Genomic DNA, 19400 nt, shown 5'->3' on the forward strand with positions numbered 1-19400 from the left:
CTAAGAATCCTTGACTAGATGCATATTTTCCAAATATTTTCTCCCAGTCATTTGCTTGTTGCCTTAAAACAAATATGCTACAGGCTGGATAGGGTAAGCATACATTCATTTCACATAGTCAGAGAGGCTGGGAAGTCAAAGGCTAAGGATGGCTGGTGCCTGGAGTGGGGTGGCTTTTATAAGGGCCCTCATTGCATTACTGAGGGCTTTGCTCACAAATGTCCCACCTCCAAACATGATCATATTGCGGGTTAGGTATCAACGTATGAATTTAGGGGGACACAGTCAGTCTATAGCCCTTATCTTTTAATTTTCCTGACTATGTCTTTTGCCAAGCAGATAATTTTAATGAAGCACATTTACTCAATTCTTTATTTCATGGATCATGCCTTTGATTTTATGTTTTGAAGTCATCACCAACTTTGGTCATCTGTATATTCTCCTATGTTATCATCTAGGAGCTTTAAAGTTTTATGATTTGCATTTAGGTCTGGGATCCATTTTGAACTCATTTTTGTAAAGACTATAAGGTCAGTGTTTATATATTTTTCATGTGGATGTCCAATTATTTCTGCACCATTTACAAAGACTCTTTTCTCTATTGTATTGTCTCTGCTTGTTTTTCAAAAATGAACTAGTTATATTTATGTGGATCTATTTCTGGGCCCTCTATCATGTTCCACTGATATATCTGTCAGTTCTTTTGCCACACTGTCTTAATTATGGTAGTTTTCATTAAGTCTTAAATATCAGATAGTTTCAGTCCTCTACTTATATTCTTCCTTAACATTGTGTTGGCTGTTCAGGGCCTTTTGACTCTCTGATCAACTTTAGAATCAGCTTGTCAATATTTACAAAATAACTTGGACTTTGATTGGGATTGTACTGACTCTGTAGATCAGCTGGAATAAACTGACATCCTGAAAATATTTCATCTTCCTATCAATGAGCAAGAAATAGTTCTGCATTTAAGTAGTTCTATAATTTCATTCACCAGAATTTTGCAGTTTTTCTCCCATAGGTTGTTTACATATTTTGTTAAATTATACCTAATAATTTCAACTTGTGGGTTGCGTATATAAATGGTATTGTATTTTTCATTTCAAATTCCACACGCTCAGGTCTGGTACACAGGAAAGTGATTGACTTTTGTATAATTAACTTTTATCCGGCAACCTCGTTATTATCATTTATTAGTTCCAAGGGCTTTGGGTTGATGATTTCAGACTTTCCACACAGATTGCTATGCAATGAATGAACAAAGACAATTTTATATTTTCCCTCCCAATCTTTATCTTGTGTATCTTTTTCTTGTCTTATTGTATTAGCTAGGACTTACACTACAATGTTGAAAAGCAATGGTGAGACAGGACATTTTTGCTTATTCCTAACCTTAGTGCACAAACACAGAATTTCTCACTATTAAGTATGACTAGAATTAGGATTAAAAATGGTGGCAAGAGAGGTGAGACAGAGGATTCCTCCTAAAACTGCATATAATAAGAAAATCTAATTAATACAACTAATCCTGAAAAAGCAACAGGAAAAAGGATGGTACCAGACTGCATACACCTCAGAAAAGAGCAGACCTCATGAAACAGGATAATGTACCAAAGCTGTAGCCCAGCAGGACCCAAGCCCTTCCCTCACTCCAGTTCACCAGCGGGAGGAAGAGAAATGGAGCAGGGAGGGAGTGGAGGCCTGGGACTGCTGAATACTCTGGAGATCTGCTGTGAGAGCACAAACCTACATTTCATGGTGCTTCCATGGTACTCTCATAATTAGGGTTTTGAAAGCTAAGAGAGACAGAATTCCTGGAGAGACTGAGATTTCAGCCACTTGTGGAAAGCAGGGATCCATATCTGGCTGCTCTGGGAAAAAATAAAGACTGGCAGTCTGAGATACTACCTAACAAGGAAGTCCTTAGCAAGAGGGTTGCTAAAAGGGCAAGGATAGCACAGAGCTTACTGCTCAGGAGAAAATACAGGTAGACAAAATTGTCCAGGTTCCCTCTGCCCAGCAGGATGCAAGCTTTCATGGTGTTCACATGCTCTAGCTCCCCTCACTACACAGCTTTAAGGACCCCTTACATGATACACAGCCTACTGCACCTTTCTCCTGGCCAGCCCCACCTGCCTCTCAAACCAGGAAACCCTACCCTGGCATTAGGCCAGACAGATGGAAGATATGTCTACAGCAACTACAAACACAAAGCATAGAGGCTAATACCTGTGTGCTCAGCCCACTGGTTCAGGCAGCGGAGACAGGCATACCAACCAGGAAGCAGGAAACAGCTCTTTCCTCCCCCCAGGCACCAATACCACTCCCCTGTAACCCCTGACATTGCTTCAGGGGCTGAGCAGCTCTAGAGAGTATAGCTTCTGGGCACTAGAAGGTGCCATATACAAATATGAAATGCCAAAGGAACCTGGTTCAAAGTAAAATTATTAATACAACCCCTGACAAAGATTTAAATGACATTGACCTTATGAATTTTCCTGAAAGGGAGTTCAAAATAAAAATCATTAACATGTTCATGGAAGTATGGAAAAATATTCAAGAACTCAGGAATGAATTCCAGTTGGATATCCAATCATTGAAGAGCACAAGGGAGGGTATTAAAAGCAGATTAGATATAGTGGAGGAGATGATAAATGAAATAGAAACTAGAGAAGAGGACTACAAAGAAGCTGAGACAGAGAGAAAAGAGGATCTCTAAGAATGAAAGAATATTGAGAGAAAAGTGTTACCAATCCAAATGGAACAATATTCACATTATAGGGGTATCAGAAGAAGAAGAGAGAGAAAAGGGGATATAAAGTGTCTTTGAGGAGGTAATTGCTGAAAACTTCCCCAATCGAGGGAAGGAGATAATCTCTCAGGCTGGAGATGCACAGATCTCCCAACTGAAGGGATCCAAGGAAGATAACACCAAGACACATAGTAATTAGAATGGCAAAGATCAAGGATAGGGAAAGACTACTAAGAGCAGCCAGAGAGAGAAATAAGATCACATACAAAGGAAAGCCCATCAGGGTACCATCAGATTTCTCAGCAGAAACCTTATAGGCTAGAAGGGAGTGGCATGATGAACTTAATGAAATGAAGCAGAAAGGCCTTTAATCAAGATTACTTTATCCAGCAAGATTATTTAAGTTTGTAGGAGGGATTAAACAATTTCCAGAGAAGCAAAAGCTGAGAGAATTTACCTCCCACAAACCATCTCTACAGTGTATTTTGGAAGGACTGCTACAGATGGAAGTGTTCCTAAGGTTTAATAGCTATCAGCAGATTAATAAAACCACAGTAAAGAAAGTAGAAAAGCTAATTACTAAGCAAATGCAAAATTAAATTAACTATCCACAAAGTCAATCAAGGGATAGACAAAGAGTGCAGAACATGATACCTAATATATAAAGAATGAAGGAGGAAGAAAAAGAAGGAGAAAAAAAAGGAAACTTCAGATTGTGTTTGTAATAGCCTATTAAGTGAGTTAAGTTAGACTCTTAGATAGTAAGGAAGTTAACCTTGAAACTTTGGTAACCACAAATCTAAAGCCTGCAATGGCAATAAGTACATACCTATCAATAATCACCCTAAATGTAAATGGACTGAATGCACCAATCAAAAGACATAGAGTCACTGAATGGATAAACAACAAGACCCATTTACATGCTGCTTACAAGAGATTCACCTTAAATGCAAAGACATGCACAGACTAAAAGTCAAGGGATGGAAAAAGATATTTCATGCATACAACAGGGAGAAGAAAGCAGGTGTTGCAGTACTAGTATCAGACAAAATAGACTTCAAAATAAAGAAAGTAACAAGAGATAAAGAAGGACATTACATAATGATAAAGGGCTCAGTCCAACAAGAGGATATAAGCATTATAAATAGATATGCACCCAATACAGGAGCACCAGCATATGTGAAACAAATATTAACAGAATTAAAGGAGGAAATAGAATGCAATGCATTCATTTTAAGAGACTTCAACACACCACTCACTCCAAAGGATAAATCCAGCAGACAGAAAATAAGTAAGAACACATAGGCACTGAACAACACATTAGAACAGATGGACCTAATAGACATATGTAGAACTCTACATCCAAAAGCAACAGGATACACATTATTCTCAAGTGCACATGGAACATACTCCAGAATAGGCCACATACTGGGCCACAAAAAGAGCCTCAGTAAATTCAAAAAGATTGAAATTCTACCAACCAACTTTTCAGACAACAAAGGTATAAAACTAGAATAAATTGTACAAAGAAAGCAAAAGGGCTCACAAACACATGGATGCTTAACAACATGCTCCTAATCAATGACCAAATCAAAATAAAGATCAAGCAATATATGGAAACAAATGACAACAACAACACAAAGCCCCAACGTCTGTGGGACACAGTGAAAGCAGTCTTAAGAGGAAAGTATATAGCAATCCAGGCATACTTAAAGAAGGAAGAACAAACCCAAATGAATAGTCTAATGACACAATTATTGAAATTGGAAAAAGAAGAACAAATAAGGCCTTGGGTCAGCAGAAGGAAAGATGTAATAAAGATCAGAGAAGAAATAAATAAAATTGAGAAGAATAAAACAATAGAAAAAGATCAATGAAACCAAGAGCTGGTTCTTTGAGAAAATAAACAAAATAGATAAGCCTCTAACCATCCTTCTTCCTTTGTGATGGCGATGATTTAACTAAAAGCAAACTTAATTGAAATTTTCATGGCCCAAGATTGAAGGTATGTTATTAAATTTTTTGGAAGGAAATTCATTTTAGATTTAAAATATTGTAGATTTAAAATTTTATTTTAGTTTTGAGGAATAAAAGCAGTAGTTAAAATATTCACTTTATGAATAACAAAAACTAAAAAGCATCTAAAGGGATTATTTTATTCTTTGGTGCCAAATAGTTCAACTTAACACCACCATTTTAAAACATATTTTGACTGGGTTCAGTTTCTTTCTTTTTTTTATATTAATGTATTGTGTTGATCATGATGTTTTATAATTTCATGACATTTTGATCTAGAATATTTATGACAACCAGGTGTGTAACTGTTAGTGATGTATTTTAGCATTTATATTAATCTGAAAGTATTTATATTTAATTTATGAAGTTAAATATTACACCCAGTATTTAAGGAGAAGTAGATAGTAACAAAGGAAACAAACTCAAAATGAAGCTAAAAAAATATAACGCTAAGAATTAAAATGGCATGCTGTATTTTCAGCCCCTAAAACACGAATGACATCTACATGACACTGATAGGGTGTCAATAAAGACTGAGAGTTGTAAATGAGAAAGAGGTCACTAGATCAATCTGTAACCTGTTAAAAATTTTTAACAGCACTTTAAAGAGATAACTAACTTATAGACAGATTGAGGAAGGTCTGTCTTTCATTTTTTTCTAAGCATTGTTTGCTGCTTAACTTCTTGGAAGGTGTGATAAAACAAGTCTCATTGATCACAGGATAGGATGTGAGAACACTCAGTCTGGGACAAAGTTTACCAGTTGTGGTTTTGTTACCTGGTGTTCGTTGGGAAACACGAAAAGGATCATTCGTTATTTAGGCTTGTTAGGTCCATTGAATTTTCAGTCCTTCCACATCTTTCACAGGACACATTTGGACAATATAATAAGCATATTTATGTGAACTGAATATAGTTCAATGAAGCAATATTAATCACATAATGATTAATCAAAACACTGAATAGGACTTAGATGGAAGCAAATTTTTTGGAAAATAGATTGTGTGGTTACTTTACGAAGAAACTCATTATATGTTCAAATTGAGATTTGACAATGATGTTTGTTAATAATAGATTATTCCTTTATTCTTTTTTAAATACAGACCATGCCTCTAACAGTGAAAAATCTCACAGTTTTGACTGAATTTATCCTCATGGGATTTCCTACCAAAGGAGATGCATACATCACACATTCAGTGCTCTTCTCCTTGATTTACCTGTGCGCCCTGATGGGGAACGTCCTCATTATCATGATCATAACTCTGGACCACCGTCTCCACACCCCCATGTACTTCCTCCTGAAGAATTTGCCCTTCGTGGATCTCTGCCTAATTTCAGCCACAGCGCCCAAGTCCATTGCCAACTCTTTGGCTCACAGTAACTCTATCTCATTCCTTGAATGTGTTTCCCAGGTCTTTCTGGTTGTTTTCTCAGGAACCACAGAGCTGCATCTGCTCATGGTGATGTGCTTTGACTGCTCTGCTGCCATATGCCACCCTCCTGCACTATGAGGTCATTATGAGCAGGAATATATGTGTTCAGCTGGCAGCTGTGTCCTGGCTGGGTCTGATTGCCGTGATGCACACAGCTGGTACCTCATCCTTATCCTACTGTGGGTCTAATGTGGTCCATCATTCTTTTAGTGACACCCCACAGTTATTGGCTATTTCTTGCTCAGAAAATTTAATAGTTGAGATTGTACCCATCCTTGTTAGTGTGATGTTGGATATATGCTGTTTTATTTTCATAATCATTTCCTATGTCTATATATTCTCCACTGTCAAGAAGATTCCATCAGCAGAAGGACAGTCAAGAGCCTGCTCCATATGCCTTCCACACCTGGTGGTAGTTGTATTATTTCTCTCCATTGGCATCTTTTCTTACCTGAAGCCAACTTTACAGAATCTTTCTATTTCCAACCTTTTAATTTTTGTGTTCTACATTTTGGTGCCCCCAACCTTTAATTCTATCATATATAGTCTAAGAAATAATGCCATGAAAATGTCTCTGGGATGTTATTAAAGTGAGTATTTACCAAAAATTAAAAGCCATTCTTTCTTTTATTCCTATGATAATTACCATCTATAGCTATGCAGCCTTTTAATTTACAAAATATTTTTGGTTATAATATTTTGAAGACTTTACATCTAGAGAATTTTTAGGTTTACAACAAAATTGGAAGTATGGAGATTTTCCTCATAACCTGTGCACCCCAAATGCATAGCCTCACCCCATAGCAATATAACTAAACAGACCATATGTTTCTTTTTAACCAAGGATGTAATACATCTCGTAATTGCCAAAAATCCACAGTTTACATTAGGGCTTCTTTCATACCGTTTTACAGTCTATGGGTTCGGATAAATGTTTAATGGCCTGGGTGTCACTGTGATGTCACTCAGAACATTTTCACTCACTCCAGTCTTGCCTGTGCTCTGTCTCTTTTCCTCTGGATCTTCCATCAGTCTCCGGCAACCCCTGATCATTCTTTTGTCTTCACAGTTTTGGATTTTCCAGAATGTCATATAGTTGGGATCCTCCTATGTCCATTTTCATATTGGCTTCCTTAATTAGTAATTTGCATTAAATTTCTTCCATGTCTTTTTATGGCTAAATGGCTCATTTCCATTAATCACTGAATATCCTGTTATCTGTATTTATATGATTATTTCACCTATGACATTTTGGAATAAATTAGGAATAAAGCCGCTGTTAAAACCTCATGCAGTATTATGCATGTACTAAGTTTTCAGCTCGCTTGGGTAAATAAAAAAAAAAACATCGATTCTGAAACATATGGTAAGAATATATTCACTTTTGTGAAAAACTGCCAAACTGCCCTGCAATACACCTGCACTCTTTTGCCTTCTGCAAATAATGCTCGAGAGCTCCTGCTGCTCTGCTCTGCGCCAGCACTGGTGTTAGTGTTCTGGCGCTGACCATTTAAAGGCGGTGTCGTGGTGGCTCATTGCTTTAGTGTACATGTCCTGGAAGGCATATGATGTCGAACATCTTTTTCAATGTTTATTTGACATCTGTATATCTTCTTTGGTGAAGTGTCTATAAATATCTGTGGCCTGTTTTTTAATAGGATTATTTATTACTATTGAATTTTATGAGTTCTTTGTATATTTTGAATAGGGGTCTTTATCAGTTATGTCTTCTGTAAATATGTTCTCCCAGCTTGTGGCTTGTGTATTCTCTTGACACTTTCTCAGAACAGGAGCTTTCAATATCATTGAAGTCCATGTTTTCAAGTTTTGCTTTCACAGATCATGCCTTTGCGTTGTATAAAAGGCATCACCACACCCAAAGTTACCTAGCTTTTCTTCTATGTTGTACTGGAGGCGTGTTATACTTCAGTGTTGTATTTATAGGCCTGAGACTCACTGTGAGTTGAACTTTGTGGAGGGGGTATGATCTGTGTCTGTTTAAAATGTCCATAAAACTCCAGATTTGCTCCCCACCTCCAGTCAAGAGTGTAGTCAAATGCCTAGCAGAAGTAGTTGAGTGTAGAGTCTGTAGAGGTTGAAAGAAAACATCCCTGGATATATTAGGTCCTGAATAAAAGGAAGTGGGGATGTGGGATAACCATAAATAGAGTTTTTACTTGAATAGTTATTACCTGTTATGAAGCTGGTATTTCCTTTCAAGATATTGTACAGATTTCAGTTGAACACTCTCTTATCAATCTGTAGAAATATTGGATGTGGTACACTTCTAGCAAAACTGACTTCTTAAAAAAATCAGCATTTGAGACCTCTCAAAATTTGTAAATGTCTTCTCAATGAAGTTTGGTTATGGACAATCTCAATTCCCAATAAACTTCTTCACTCTTAGCTATGAACTTAACAGTACAGGTTCAACAGGTGAATATGAAAAATTTCTAATTTGAATGACAGGAATGAAAATAACAATAACAATAGAAGAAACAGAGGTCCTGTGGGGAACAATAGGAAAAAACGAAGCCCAGAGCAGAAGTTCTCAAGGACAAAAACAGAAGATAATTCATCCAAACAGAACAAATATAAAAAAGTTAATAGTTGGAAACATAATGTGGAAGTTAAATTCTACCACAGAAAAGTTGGAAGAACAGCAACTTCCAGAAAGACTTAAAATAAGTAACAGAAAAGTTGAAAGTTGGAGAAGATTAGACAATAATAATAATTAAGAAAGTCAAACTAATATGATTCTAGAAAGAGGAAAGAATAAAATTATCAAATAAAAAGATGCAAAATTATCCATTAACATGAATGAAATGAATTTAAACAAAAAGTATTTTATTCTCAAACAAAATCATTAAAAAATTCCATCTTGAAACATTCTTGTGAAATTTGTGAATGCTGGAAAGGGGTAGACTACCTTAAGGTCATTCAAAGAAAGATAAGATGAAAACACAAATAGAAAAATAACAGTGACAGTGAATTTCAGCACAGGAGCTGTTAGTAAAAGTAGCAAGGATGGTGGAAAGAAAAAATCCTTCCAATGCCAAGGAAAGTAAGTTTCCCAGTTATATTTCTTCACAATAATCGAAGCAGCAATCTGTGTAGTGGTGGAATTCTTGCAGATATGGCAAATGCATTGGACTGTTGTTTTGCTCTCCAACTTGGAATATGATTTTAGTTTTTGTAGCATTGTATGTTTAATTTTAATCTCTTTTAGTGAATAGGCCTCAAAAAATACTTTAAACATCACAAAAAAGCAATTACCCAAAGTATGATTATATTAGGATTATCAGGAACAAAATAAATAGGTATTTTGAAATCGATAGCCATTTTTAGGATCACAATAAGAACATAATCAGCGACTGAACAACTGTCCCACATTATCTACTTGTTTTATCCAAGTCACAATAAACTCTCACCAGGGGTAGGTATGTGACTTCCTGCCTTGCTCCAAGTCACGAAGGTGAATATAGCACTATTTTCACTTTGGAATAGAGCAGCTTAATACATGTAATCATTGGACAAAGGTCAAACCATCAGAAACCAGCATTAGTAGCAAAATTGCCAGGAATTCCCCACACTCTTGTCTAATCAGTGATCAAGCTCAAACATGAGGGGATCATGCCACTCCTCACTGGAATCCACCCATGGCTTTCCCTCCACTCACAGCAACAATTAATGATTTTCCCTGACCTGCACCGTGCCCTAATTCTTCCAGCCGTGTTCTTTCCCTCAACTCTTAATCTCTTGTTTACCTGCTGCCCCGGAGCTGCACTGGACTCTCGCCTGTAACACCCCCACCCCGTGCTCCTCACAGACCCACTGCCAGCCACCCTCCCTGTGCGGGGCTCTTCTCTGCTCCTCACACACCAGCACTTCTCTCCAAGGTGTCCATTCTCTGGCAAGAGACAGACACCCCGGCCCACCTTTGGAATTTGACTTCCTGCATTACTTTTACTAAATGATGCCACAAAAGTGTCTCACCCACACGAGGCACTCAGTAAATGACATTTGAAATACTGGAAGCTAGAATTAAGTACATTCCTGTCCATCTGTTGAAAATCATTAACAATAAACCTATGACATACTGATTGCACTAATTACTTACTGAAAGTTATTGTAGGATGGTGCCAATTAAGCAAGTCAATGGAGACAAAGATAGCACTGTTTTCTGTCTGAAATAGATTTATGAATTATGATGATTTAGAATTCTTGGACAACATTCCAGTCCATGAGAGATAAGCCACAGAGGTAAAATAGCCAAGGTCTTCAGGCCCCATGTTTCTTCCTATACAGATATTGATGAAACAAGAGTATTTGCGGATGATGAGTCTTCAGATGAATCAACACATGTCATCATCTCTATGAAATGAGAGTGTACAAGAGCCTTCTGTCCTTTTGATGAGCATTAATTTCACAAGAATAGAACTTTGGAAAACACAAGGCTCTTTTATGCACCAAGATTGTAGGTATATTAGCAAATCCCTTTTTAGAAGAAATTTCATGTTATATTTAAAATATTTCCAATTTAAAGATTTATTTAAGATTAGAAGAAGCTAATGTAATAATGCAAATTATGTAATGTAAGCTAATGTAAATAATGAAACTAATAAAATCTGAATAATTCATCTTATCTGGTTCTCAATATGTTTAACAATACCACTTTTTACTTCAATGGGAGAAAAATAGTACTTTTTTCTTCTCATTATTTTAGATGTTCATTAAATTATTATGGTTGTTAATCTTTATTAGAAGGATGTATGACGATTATTCTCAGGTGTTGCAACTGTTAGCAATGAATTTAAGCATTTAGCAGACTGATCTAAAAGTGTATTAAATATTAAACTAAATTAAAACAATTGATTGGAAGTAGCTATTAATGAAGATAGAAATTTAAGAGGTAGCTTAAAAATAATACTAAGCATTAAAATGTGTGCTCTCTTTTCAGACCTAAACTATTAATGAGTTACATGTGAGTGAAATAGAATTATTAAGAACATCATCTTTGAAGCAAATTTTCCTGGACATTATATTTCCCTCAAGCTAGAAGAGATAGACATGAAAATCTGCCTGTTTCGTCCATTAACTTCTTTTTTTAAACTCAGTCACTCAGAGCTTGTCAGGGATATTCTATGGTTAAGAATTGAGAGTAGTTTATAGACTATTTTACCAGGAACAACAGCAGAGATACAATATGTCTATTTTATCACCATAAAATTATATTTTAAAAATCACTTAAATGAATTTGACTTTTTTTGCCAAAATACATTCTCAACTTTAAAAATTTTCATTAAAACAACTGGAATTGTTTCTTTTAATAGATTAAAATCATTTTATATCCTTTCTCTCCCAAACCAAACAACCTAAACATTTACTCTGTGGCCTTCCTAATATCCATCATAATAGAAGAAAAGCATAATATTTGAAATAATGAGGAAAGGAGAGACTGTGACAGGGGAAATAGTAAAATACAGTCTTTATATTTTTTTAATTAAGATGAAGGTTGGTGAACAAAGTCTGTACAAATAGCAGACACCAGCTTGTCATTGCAAAATGAATAGCCAACCGTACTATTTCCTCAGATTAAGACTATCTGAATTTAGGTACAACTTTGTGGGGTTCCTTCTTACCTGCCATAAACTCAGCATTTATTTTGTGGCATGGAAAGAGGGAGACAGAGAAGTGGAATGGACAAGGGACTGGGCATGGAAACTTATATTTGTAAGGTCATGTGTAACAGAGGTGGAAGACTGGATATGGTGAAAGAAAACAATTGTACATGAAAACACAATTTTTTACTTATTTAATATGGGGAAAATATCAGAGCAAAAGGGTTAAAATAAACACAGATGAACAATTTAGGTCAAAATTGCTTTGAAAACCATTTACTATTTAAATTCTAGTGTGGTATTTTGAAATGGAATTTGCATTGATCATGAGATCAGAGGTGTCTTTGTTTGTTAATTTGGGTTTATCAAGAGGGAAGAAAAGTTTTTTTCATAAAGATTTTTCCATTGTAAGTGGAAGCCCTATAGTCTTTCAACATTCTTTACAGGATGTATTTGTCAATATGGTGACATCTTTATGTAAACTGAAATTAAGTTGATTTAATCAAACATGATCAGAAAATGATTGATGATTAATAGATAATGCAGAAATGTTTGTCATTAATTTGTAATTACTACATGTAGGCATCCACTATATATTTCATATTAAAAAATACTTCATAATGATGTTTTATTTCTCCTTTACTTTATATAAACCATGCCTCCAACAGTGATGGAAGTCACAGTTTTGACTGAATTTATCCTCATGGAATTTTCTACCAGAGGAGAAACGTCCATCACACACTCACTGTTCTCCTCCTTGACTTAACTGTGCGCCCTGATGGGAAATGCCCTCATTATCATGATCACAACTTTGGACCATCATCTCCACACTCCCATGTATTTCTTCTTGAAGAATTCGTCTTTCTTGGATCTCTGCCTAATTTCAGCCATAGCTCCCAAATCCATAGTCAATGCTTTGACTCATAACAGCTCCATCTCCTTCCTCGGCTCTGTTGCCCAGGACTTCGGTTTGGTGTCCCCAGCATCTGCAGAGCTGTTGCTCCTCACCGTCATGTCCTTTGACTGCTATGCGCCATACACCACCCCCTGCACTGTGAGGTCATCATGAGCCAGGGCCTGTGTCTGCAGGCCACAGCTGTGTCCTGGCTGGGGGCGGGTGGAGTCTGTTCACTGTGATGCACAGAGCTGGTACCTTCTCCTTACCCTACTGTGGACCCAACGTGGTCCATCGGTTCTTCTGTGACATCCCACAGTTACTGGCTATTTCTTGCTAAGAAAATTTAATAAGAGAGGTTGTTCCCATTGTCATTACTGTGACATCGAATATCTGCTGCTTCGTGATCATTGTCATTTCCTGTGTCTGCATCTTCTCCATGGTCAAGAAGGTACCCTCTACAGACTGTCAGTCAAAAGCCTACTTTACTTGCATTCCACACCTGGTGGTCATTGATTTATTCCTCTTTGCTGGCTTCATTGCTGATCTGAAGCCCATTTCAGGGTCCCCGTCTATTTGTGACCTTGTCATTTCTGTGTTCTACACTATAGTACCCCCAACATTTAATCCAGTAATATACAGTCTAAGAAACAAGGTCATGAAGGTCACCCTGAGGACGCTGATTAATGGGAAGCTCACCAAAACCTAAAAGCTAAGACATTTTTTTCAGTAATACATGCCATCTCTAATTATGCACCAATTGCATATTAATACTTCCCTTCAACTTTTACAAGTTAATATTGAAAAAGGAAAAGGTATATGGCTCCTACATTAGAAATTTTCCTAGACAGGAATTGCAATATTCCATTCTTAAGTATATCTTTGGATTCCTAATACTGAAGATCCATTTGCCAAATCCCTTCTTTGTGGAATTGATGATGTGAATTGAAACTGTTTTTCATATGGTGCAAGAAAGAATTATGCTTAAAGCTAAATATCACACACATTATTAATCACTACTATAAACAAAACCAACAGAAACAAAACAAGAACAAACCTCTGCAGTCTTCTGACTCTCATCTTTTCAAATCACTAAGACCTTGTAAAATTCCTTTACACAGTCTTTTTTATCGTTTTTTTTAGATTGTCTATTTAAACATGACTCTGAAGGATATAATGTTCAAATTGTAGTGATGTTATCTTACTCAACAGATTGTCCAAAAGTTATCTCTACTTTTACTTAATTAATCAGGGCTTTCAGTAAAAAGATAATTAGAAAATATACATTATGAATCTTGCCAGAGAAAGATAAATGTGTATTTATGGAATAGAAGACTTTTGATTGATGTCTGATATTGAAATGAATGTTAATTTGGGTGATGCTGTGTTGCCAATATTACTATACTTTTTCTTGATGCTGTATTTAGAGATTATCCATAAGTATTTAAGTAAAATATTGAAAAATTCAGAATTTTAAAGTCATCTGCTATTTTATATATTTTCTTTGTTATAGTGATTTTGAGCTTTTACTTTAGTGTTTGAAATTGTGTTTTGATGTCTGATAGAGACTGTTCTACATACACATTTTTCTAGATATACTGAAGTTACTCAATCTTCTGCTATTTAATGTGTGATTTTTCTTGTATCAAAAAAAATTAATGTTCAACATATAATCTTAAGTCTTTATACTCTTCCAGCATCTATGTTTTAAAAATCCAAGATTCTGAATTACTCTTTATCATATGTTTTAAAATACAAAGCTGTGGCTATATGATGCAATTTCTTTCAAGTATTTCTCTGGAACGCATAATTAATTATGTCTCAAATCATTGCATTCTATTGAGTCAGTGTAAGTTCAGTAAAATGCTTCTTAAAAGTGTAATGAATATATACTTTCAAAAAGACTGATTCAATTTAAATTTTTATTGTAATTAATATCATCCACATGTGGTATATTTTCACACAGGAATATGACATAGGTATTAATTTAATGTATTATTTGTTCACCATGCAGGGGAACATACTGATATACTATTATTTATTCAGTGGTATAAATTATTTTTCAATTATCTATATATTTATTATATTCTAAATTATATAGTTATTTTAACATGCTTTTATGAAGTTACAGATAAAAACCTCTACTACACATAAACATTATACATACCTAATGTCCCTTTAATTATATATTTTATTTGCTAAACACAAATTTTTAATAATTATGGAATTCAATCTGTCACATCATTTACTTGTGATTTTTGATTATTACCAGTTCATAGTGTCATTAATTCACCACATTCAATGCATTTTGAATGTGATGAATTAATGTTTTACATTGTTTTAATTTTGTGCATATATATATATACATACACATAATATATTCAAAATGACCTAAGATTTGTTTTTTCAGAAGACTTAAAGAAAAGCAGAAAACATGTTCCTGAATGTTGAGTAACATTTGCAGCCAATTCCTCTCTTAGTATGAATTAACATGTACAATTCACTTCATTTTGAGTAAAAAGTGAACACAACATCATTAAATTATGGCATAAAAATGTAGCAACACAATTGAGCTGTTCCCAATAGCATAAATCAATAATTGCTACTTTCTTAATCTCCATTAAACAAGTTCCACAATAGCAAATTTCAAGTCTCTGTGCATTATTTCATTTTGTACGTTTAACCAGTTATTCTTCATCCTCTTTATTTATGAAGATGGGGCAGGTAACAATATCTATGAGCAGTAATTATTTTAAAATAGGCATTCACAGCACTGTTGCAATGATTACATCAGTAATGCACATGCCAGCAATGACTTTTAGTAAATGCTGATATTGGTCAGGCAATTCATATTCTTTGAGAATCTACTACTGGCAAGATGCATGATCTGAACGATGTGAATTCCTTCATTATTCAGACTCCAAATACTTAAATTACTTGTACAAGTGGGTTCCTGGCCATATATCTCAACTGTTATGAGGTTAAAGCAAAACTGATAAGAATTTACCTCTATTACTGTTAAAAAAGTAAGTAAAAAAGAAACAACATAAAAGAAGATCTGCTCCTCATTGACACCAAGTACAAGTAAACTAATTATTAGTTGGTTAAATTATCTTTCATATACCTCATTGCCTATATGTGTTGGAGGTTCTTGATTTTTTTATATTGATTGATATTGATCATTAGAATCATATATTTGCTCACCCAGATCTATAGAAGAAAATATGACTGAACAGTTCAACACTACAAATGGAAATATGATTTTGTGATTTTGAAACACTGTTAGTAAAAATGTATTTGTACTGTTGGTAAGATGACGAGCACCTGGGAAAGTGCCAGGTAAGTGGCTCTTCATAAGAGCTCATTGGGTGTCTGGGTAAGTATGTTTTGCAAATGCTTAAATTATGGAGATTCTTGACTGCATAGCAACACAGCAAGTTACTCATTATTAAGGAAAGGCCATTGTGCTACTTAGTTTCCACAGGTTTCATATTGCCAATATTTGTCTCATAAGTGTGAGGGATAGATTACGTAAGTCAAGTCCAACAAAAGTGGCAGTATTTCCCTTTGGAATATTCCAGAGTTCATGCCTCTGGGAGATGAAAAACTGATATAAAATAATCACCATACTCATTCTGATTGCTCTTAAGTCAAGAGATCAAGAATCAAAGTGACTTTCAGGAAAGGAATTTCTCAATACTTGAAAGTCAGAATTAGTGATGTCTTTCTGGATTAATCATCAGTAATGCTTTCACCAGCAACTATACTCGAAGCTTTCTGATGTCTTCCATCTTCTACAGAACAGACACTTTAGTGAGTTTATTTTCTTTTAATCTGGTTGTTGATAATGATTTCAGCCAGAAAATAATAGGCCTCCTAGAAAATTCTTATTAAATTATTCAAAAGTAGAAGTTTCTTGGGTCATTAATTTAAAGATTTCTAAAATATGAGTTTGCTAATAGGCCACAGGAAATCTACATATATATATTTACTTATGTTTCAAAACATGAGCTCATATACCAAAAACATACTAGACTTTGAAACAGTTACTTACATAATTTTATTTAAAGCATAAAAGAATGCTGAGCTCACTGGAATCAATAAAAAACAGTTAAGATATCAGGTACATTTTATTTCAGTTATGCAGGAAGTAATGAAGAAAGAAGTAGAAGAATGATGTGAGGTAATCAAAATTATGGCTAATTGGGAAATAAATACCACTAAAATATACAGAATATAACTTGGATCATAAACTACAGTTTCTTAATAAGCATTGCTTAATTTTGATTCATATGAAGCAGTAAATTGCCTTAAATTATGGGGTAGATAAGAAAAATACTTTTGAAATTCTAAGCATTTAATTCTGTATAGTGTGGATTCTGGTATAATTCAGTTATAAATCTCCACTATTAAATCTGATAATTCTTAGTGGAAATAATTTTGGAATTGTTGGTTTTAAGTGGTTTTCTTCCAGTAAAGTATGAGAGCAGATATACTGTGTTTCAAACATCCATTAACAATCTTTATTTATTTATTTATTTATTTATTTATTTATTTATTATTTATATTTACATTACTCAAAGTATAAAAACAGGATACACACACACACAGTGTCTAAAACTTGTCTGCCTGTGTGTGTACATATATATATATATGCACTGAGAGAAGAGAGAGAGAGGGCACACAGCATTAGTGGGATAATGAAAGATAAAGAAACCGAGACCAAACTAGCAAGTGAAAAGATACATTAGTGTTATTGTGAGGGTTAAGTGAAGGAGTATTTTAATAAAACCTGTGCACTAAAGAAAATGACAACTACCTGCTTGAAATATTGCTACTGTTTGCTCCTGATGCTTAAAAGATTAGAGGGCATTGTGTGAGCCTATCTTTCTATCATCTTTCTTGGCACATAGATTTCAAAAATGTCTGAAATGACCTTAAAGAATGCCCATTGTTTTATAAAGTTCATGTTTAAGAAGAAAATAAGAATAATTAATTTTGTCAAATAATCCACTGATTTAAAGTCAAAAATTGTAAAGCCCAAGGATAAAGAACATGGCATGCAGTCTTTGTGTACTCCATGTCTACCCCTTCGCTTCCTTTCACACATAAGGATAGATTTCACCATGAAGGATAGATTGTATGCTGCTGTGAATCTGGCAAACAATTTGTACATATGCTTTCATTACATTATAACACACACCTAGAGAAACAGAAAATTTGAAAAAAAAAGTACATATGCAGCACATGACTAATTGGATTATATTGATGGAGAAAATATTCTGTTAAAACTGTTTTTGACTTTCACACAAACATAAATACACATGACACACACACATTCAAGTGACAAATGTTAAATAGAAACACAGTTTTTCTTTAGCTGTACTGAAGTAAAATTAAATAGATGTTGGAGTTTGATCATTTTAACCATACCTTCTCTTTTTTTAAATGCAGAATGTTTCATCAAGAATGAACAATATCTCAGTGGTGGCAGAATTTGTTCTCTTGGGTTTTTCAGGCCCACGGATGCTTCAGTTCTTGCAATCCGGGACCTTTGTAGTGATCTACCTGATGGCCCTCTTGGGGAATGGCCTCATTATCACCACAGCATCCTTGGATCCCTGCCTGCACACACCCATGTACTTCTTCTTAAAGAATCTGTCCCTTTTTGATATTTGCCTCATTTCTGCCATTGTGCCCAAAACTTTTGCCAACTCCTTGACCCGCATCAACTCCATCTCATTCCCCGGCTGTGTCACGCAGGTCTTCCTGGTGCCTTTTGCTGCAGGGGCAGAGCTGTTCCTTCTCACAGCGATGTCCATCGACCGCTATGCTGCCATCTGCCATCCTCTGCACTATGAGCTCATCATGAACAGGGGCCGGTGTGTGCACATGGTGACTCTCTCCTGGCTCAGCAGTGGCCTGATATCCATTACACATACAGCAGGAACCTTTTCCCTAACTTACTGTGGGCCCAATGAAGTCCAGCAATTCTTCTGTGACATTCCCCAGTTGTTAGCTATTACTTGCTCAGAGAATGTAACTGTGGAAATTGTGATCATTCTTATTGATGCAGTCCTGGACTTATGTTGCTTTATCTGCATCATAGTCTCATACATCTACATCTTCTCCACTGTCAGAAAGATTCCATCTACAGAAGGGCAGTCAAAAGCCTATTCCACCTGCCTCCCACACCTGGTAGTAGTTGTACTTTTTCTCTCAACTGCTTTCATTGCTTACCTGAAACCTATCTTAGGGTCTACATCAGTCACTGATCATGTTCTATCGTCTTTCTATATTTTGTTGCCTCCTTCCCTTAATCCCATCATATACAGCCTAAGAAACAAAGCCATGAGAGCTAGTTTGGAGAAGCTGATCACTAAGAAGCTCTGGGTGAAAAGAATATCATTTTTCTCTAAGAATAAATGCATTTTATTCTTAATATTTGTGTAACCCCAAGACTAAGTTAGCTGGTCAGTAACAAATCTGTGCTTATCTCCAGGGTTACATGGAACCCTGGTGGTGATTCTTCACCAAATTGGAATGACCAGGACACAAATATAACTTATATGGGATTTCTTAATCTGCTACAAAATAGACTCAGCTTTCTCAGATAATTCTGCTGATTGAAATATATATATACATCTGTACATATATATTTCATATATATATATATATATATA

The 19400-nt window shown here is 35.3% G+C and overlaps 1 protein-coding gene and 2 pseudogenes across 1 annotated transcript; all 3 read left to right on the forward strand.

Annotated features, from left to right (window-relative positions):
* Positions 1 to 5874: 5874 nt before the first annotated feature.
* Positions 5875 to 6790, forward strand: LOC118935003 (olfactory receptor 14A16-like; annotated as a pseudogene).
* Positions 6791 to 12477: 5687 nt separating this feature from the next.
* On the forward strand, positions 12478 to 13426 carry LOC118935004 (olfactory receptor 14A16-like; annotated as a pseudogene).
* Positions 13427 to 18186: 4760 nt separating this feature from the next.
* On the forward strand, positions 18187 to 19170 carry LOC118935005 (olfactory receptor 14A16-like). Its single transcript, XM_057490447.1, has one exon. The coding sequence runs from the start codon at positions 18187 to 18189 to the stop codon at positions 19168 to 19170; it is 984 nt and encodes a 327-aa protein (XP_057346430.1).
* Positions 19171 to 19400: the final 230 nt, after the last annotated feature.

This window comes from Manis pentadactyla, chromosome 13 (assembly GCF_030020395.1).
Source record: "Manis pentadactyla isolate mManPen7 chromosome 13, mManPen7.hap1, whole genome shotgun sequence".
Lineage (NCBI taxonomy): Eukaryota > Metazoa > Chordata > Mammalia > Pholidota > Manidae > Manis > Manis pentadactyla.

Excerpts from the sequence above, each read along its gene's own strand:
- LOC118935005 (XM_057490447.1), top strand. The coding sequence starts at position 18,187 with ATGAACAATATCTCAGTGGTGGCAGAATTTGTTCTCTTGGGTTTTTCA.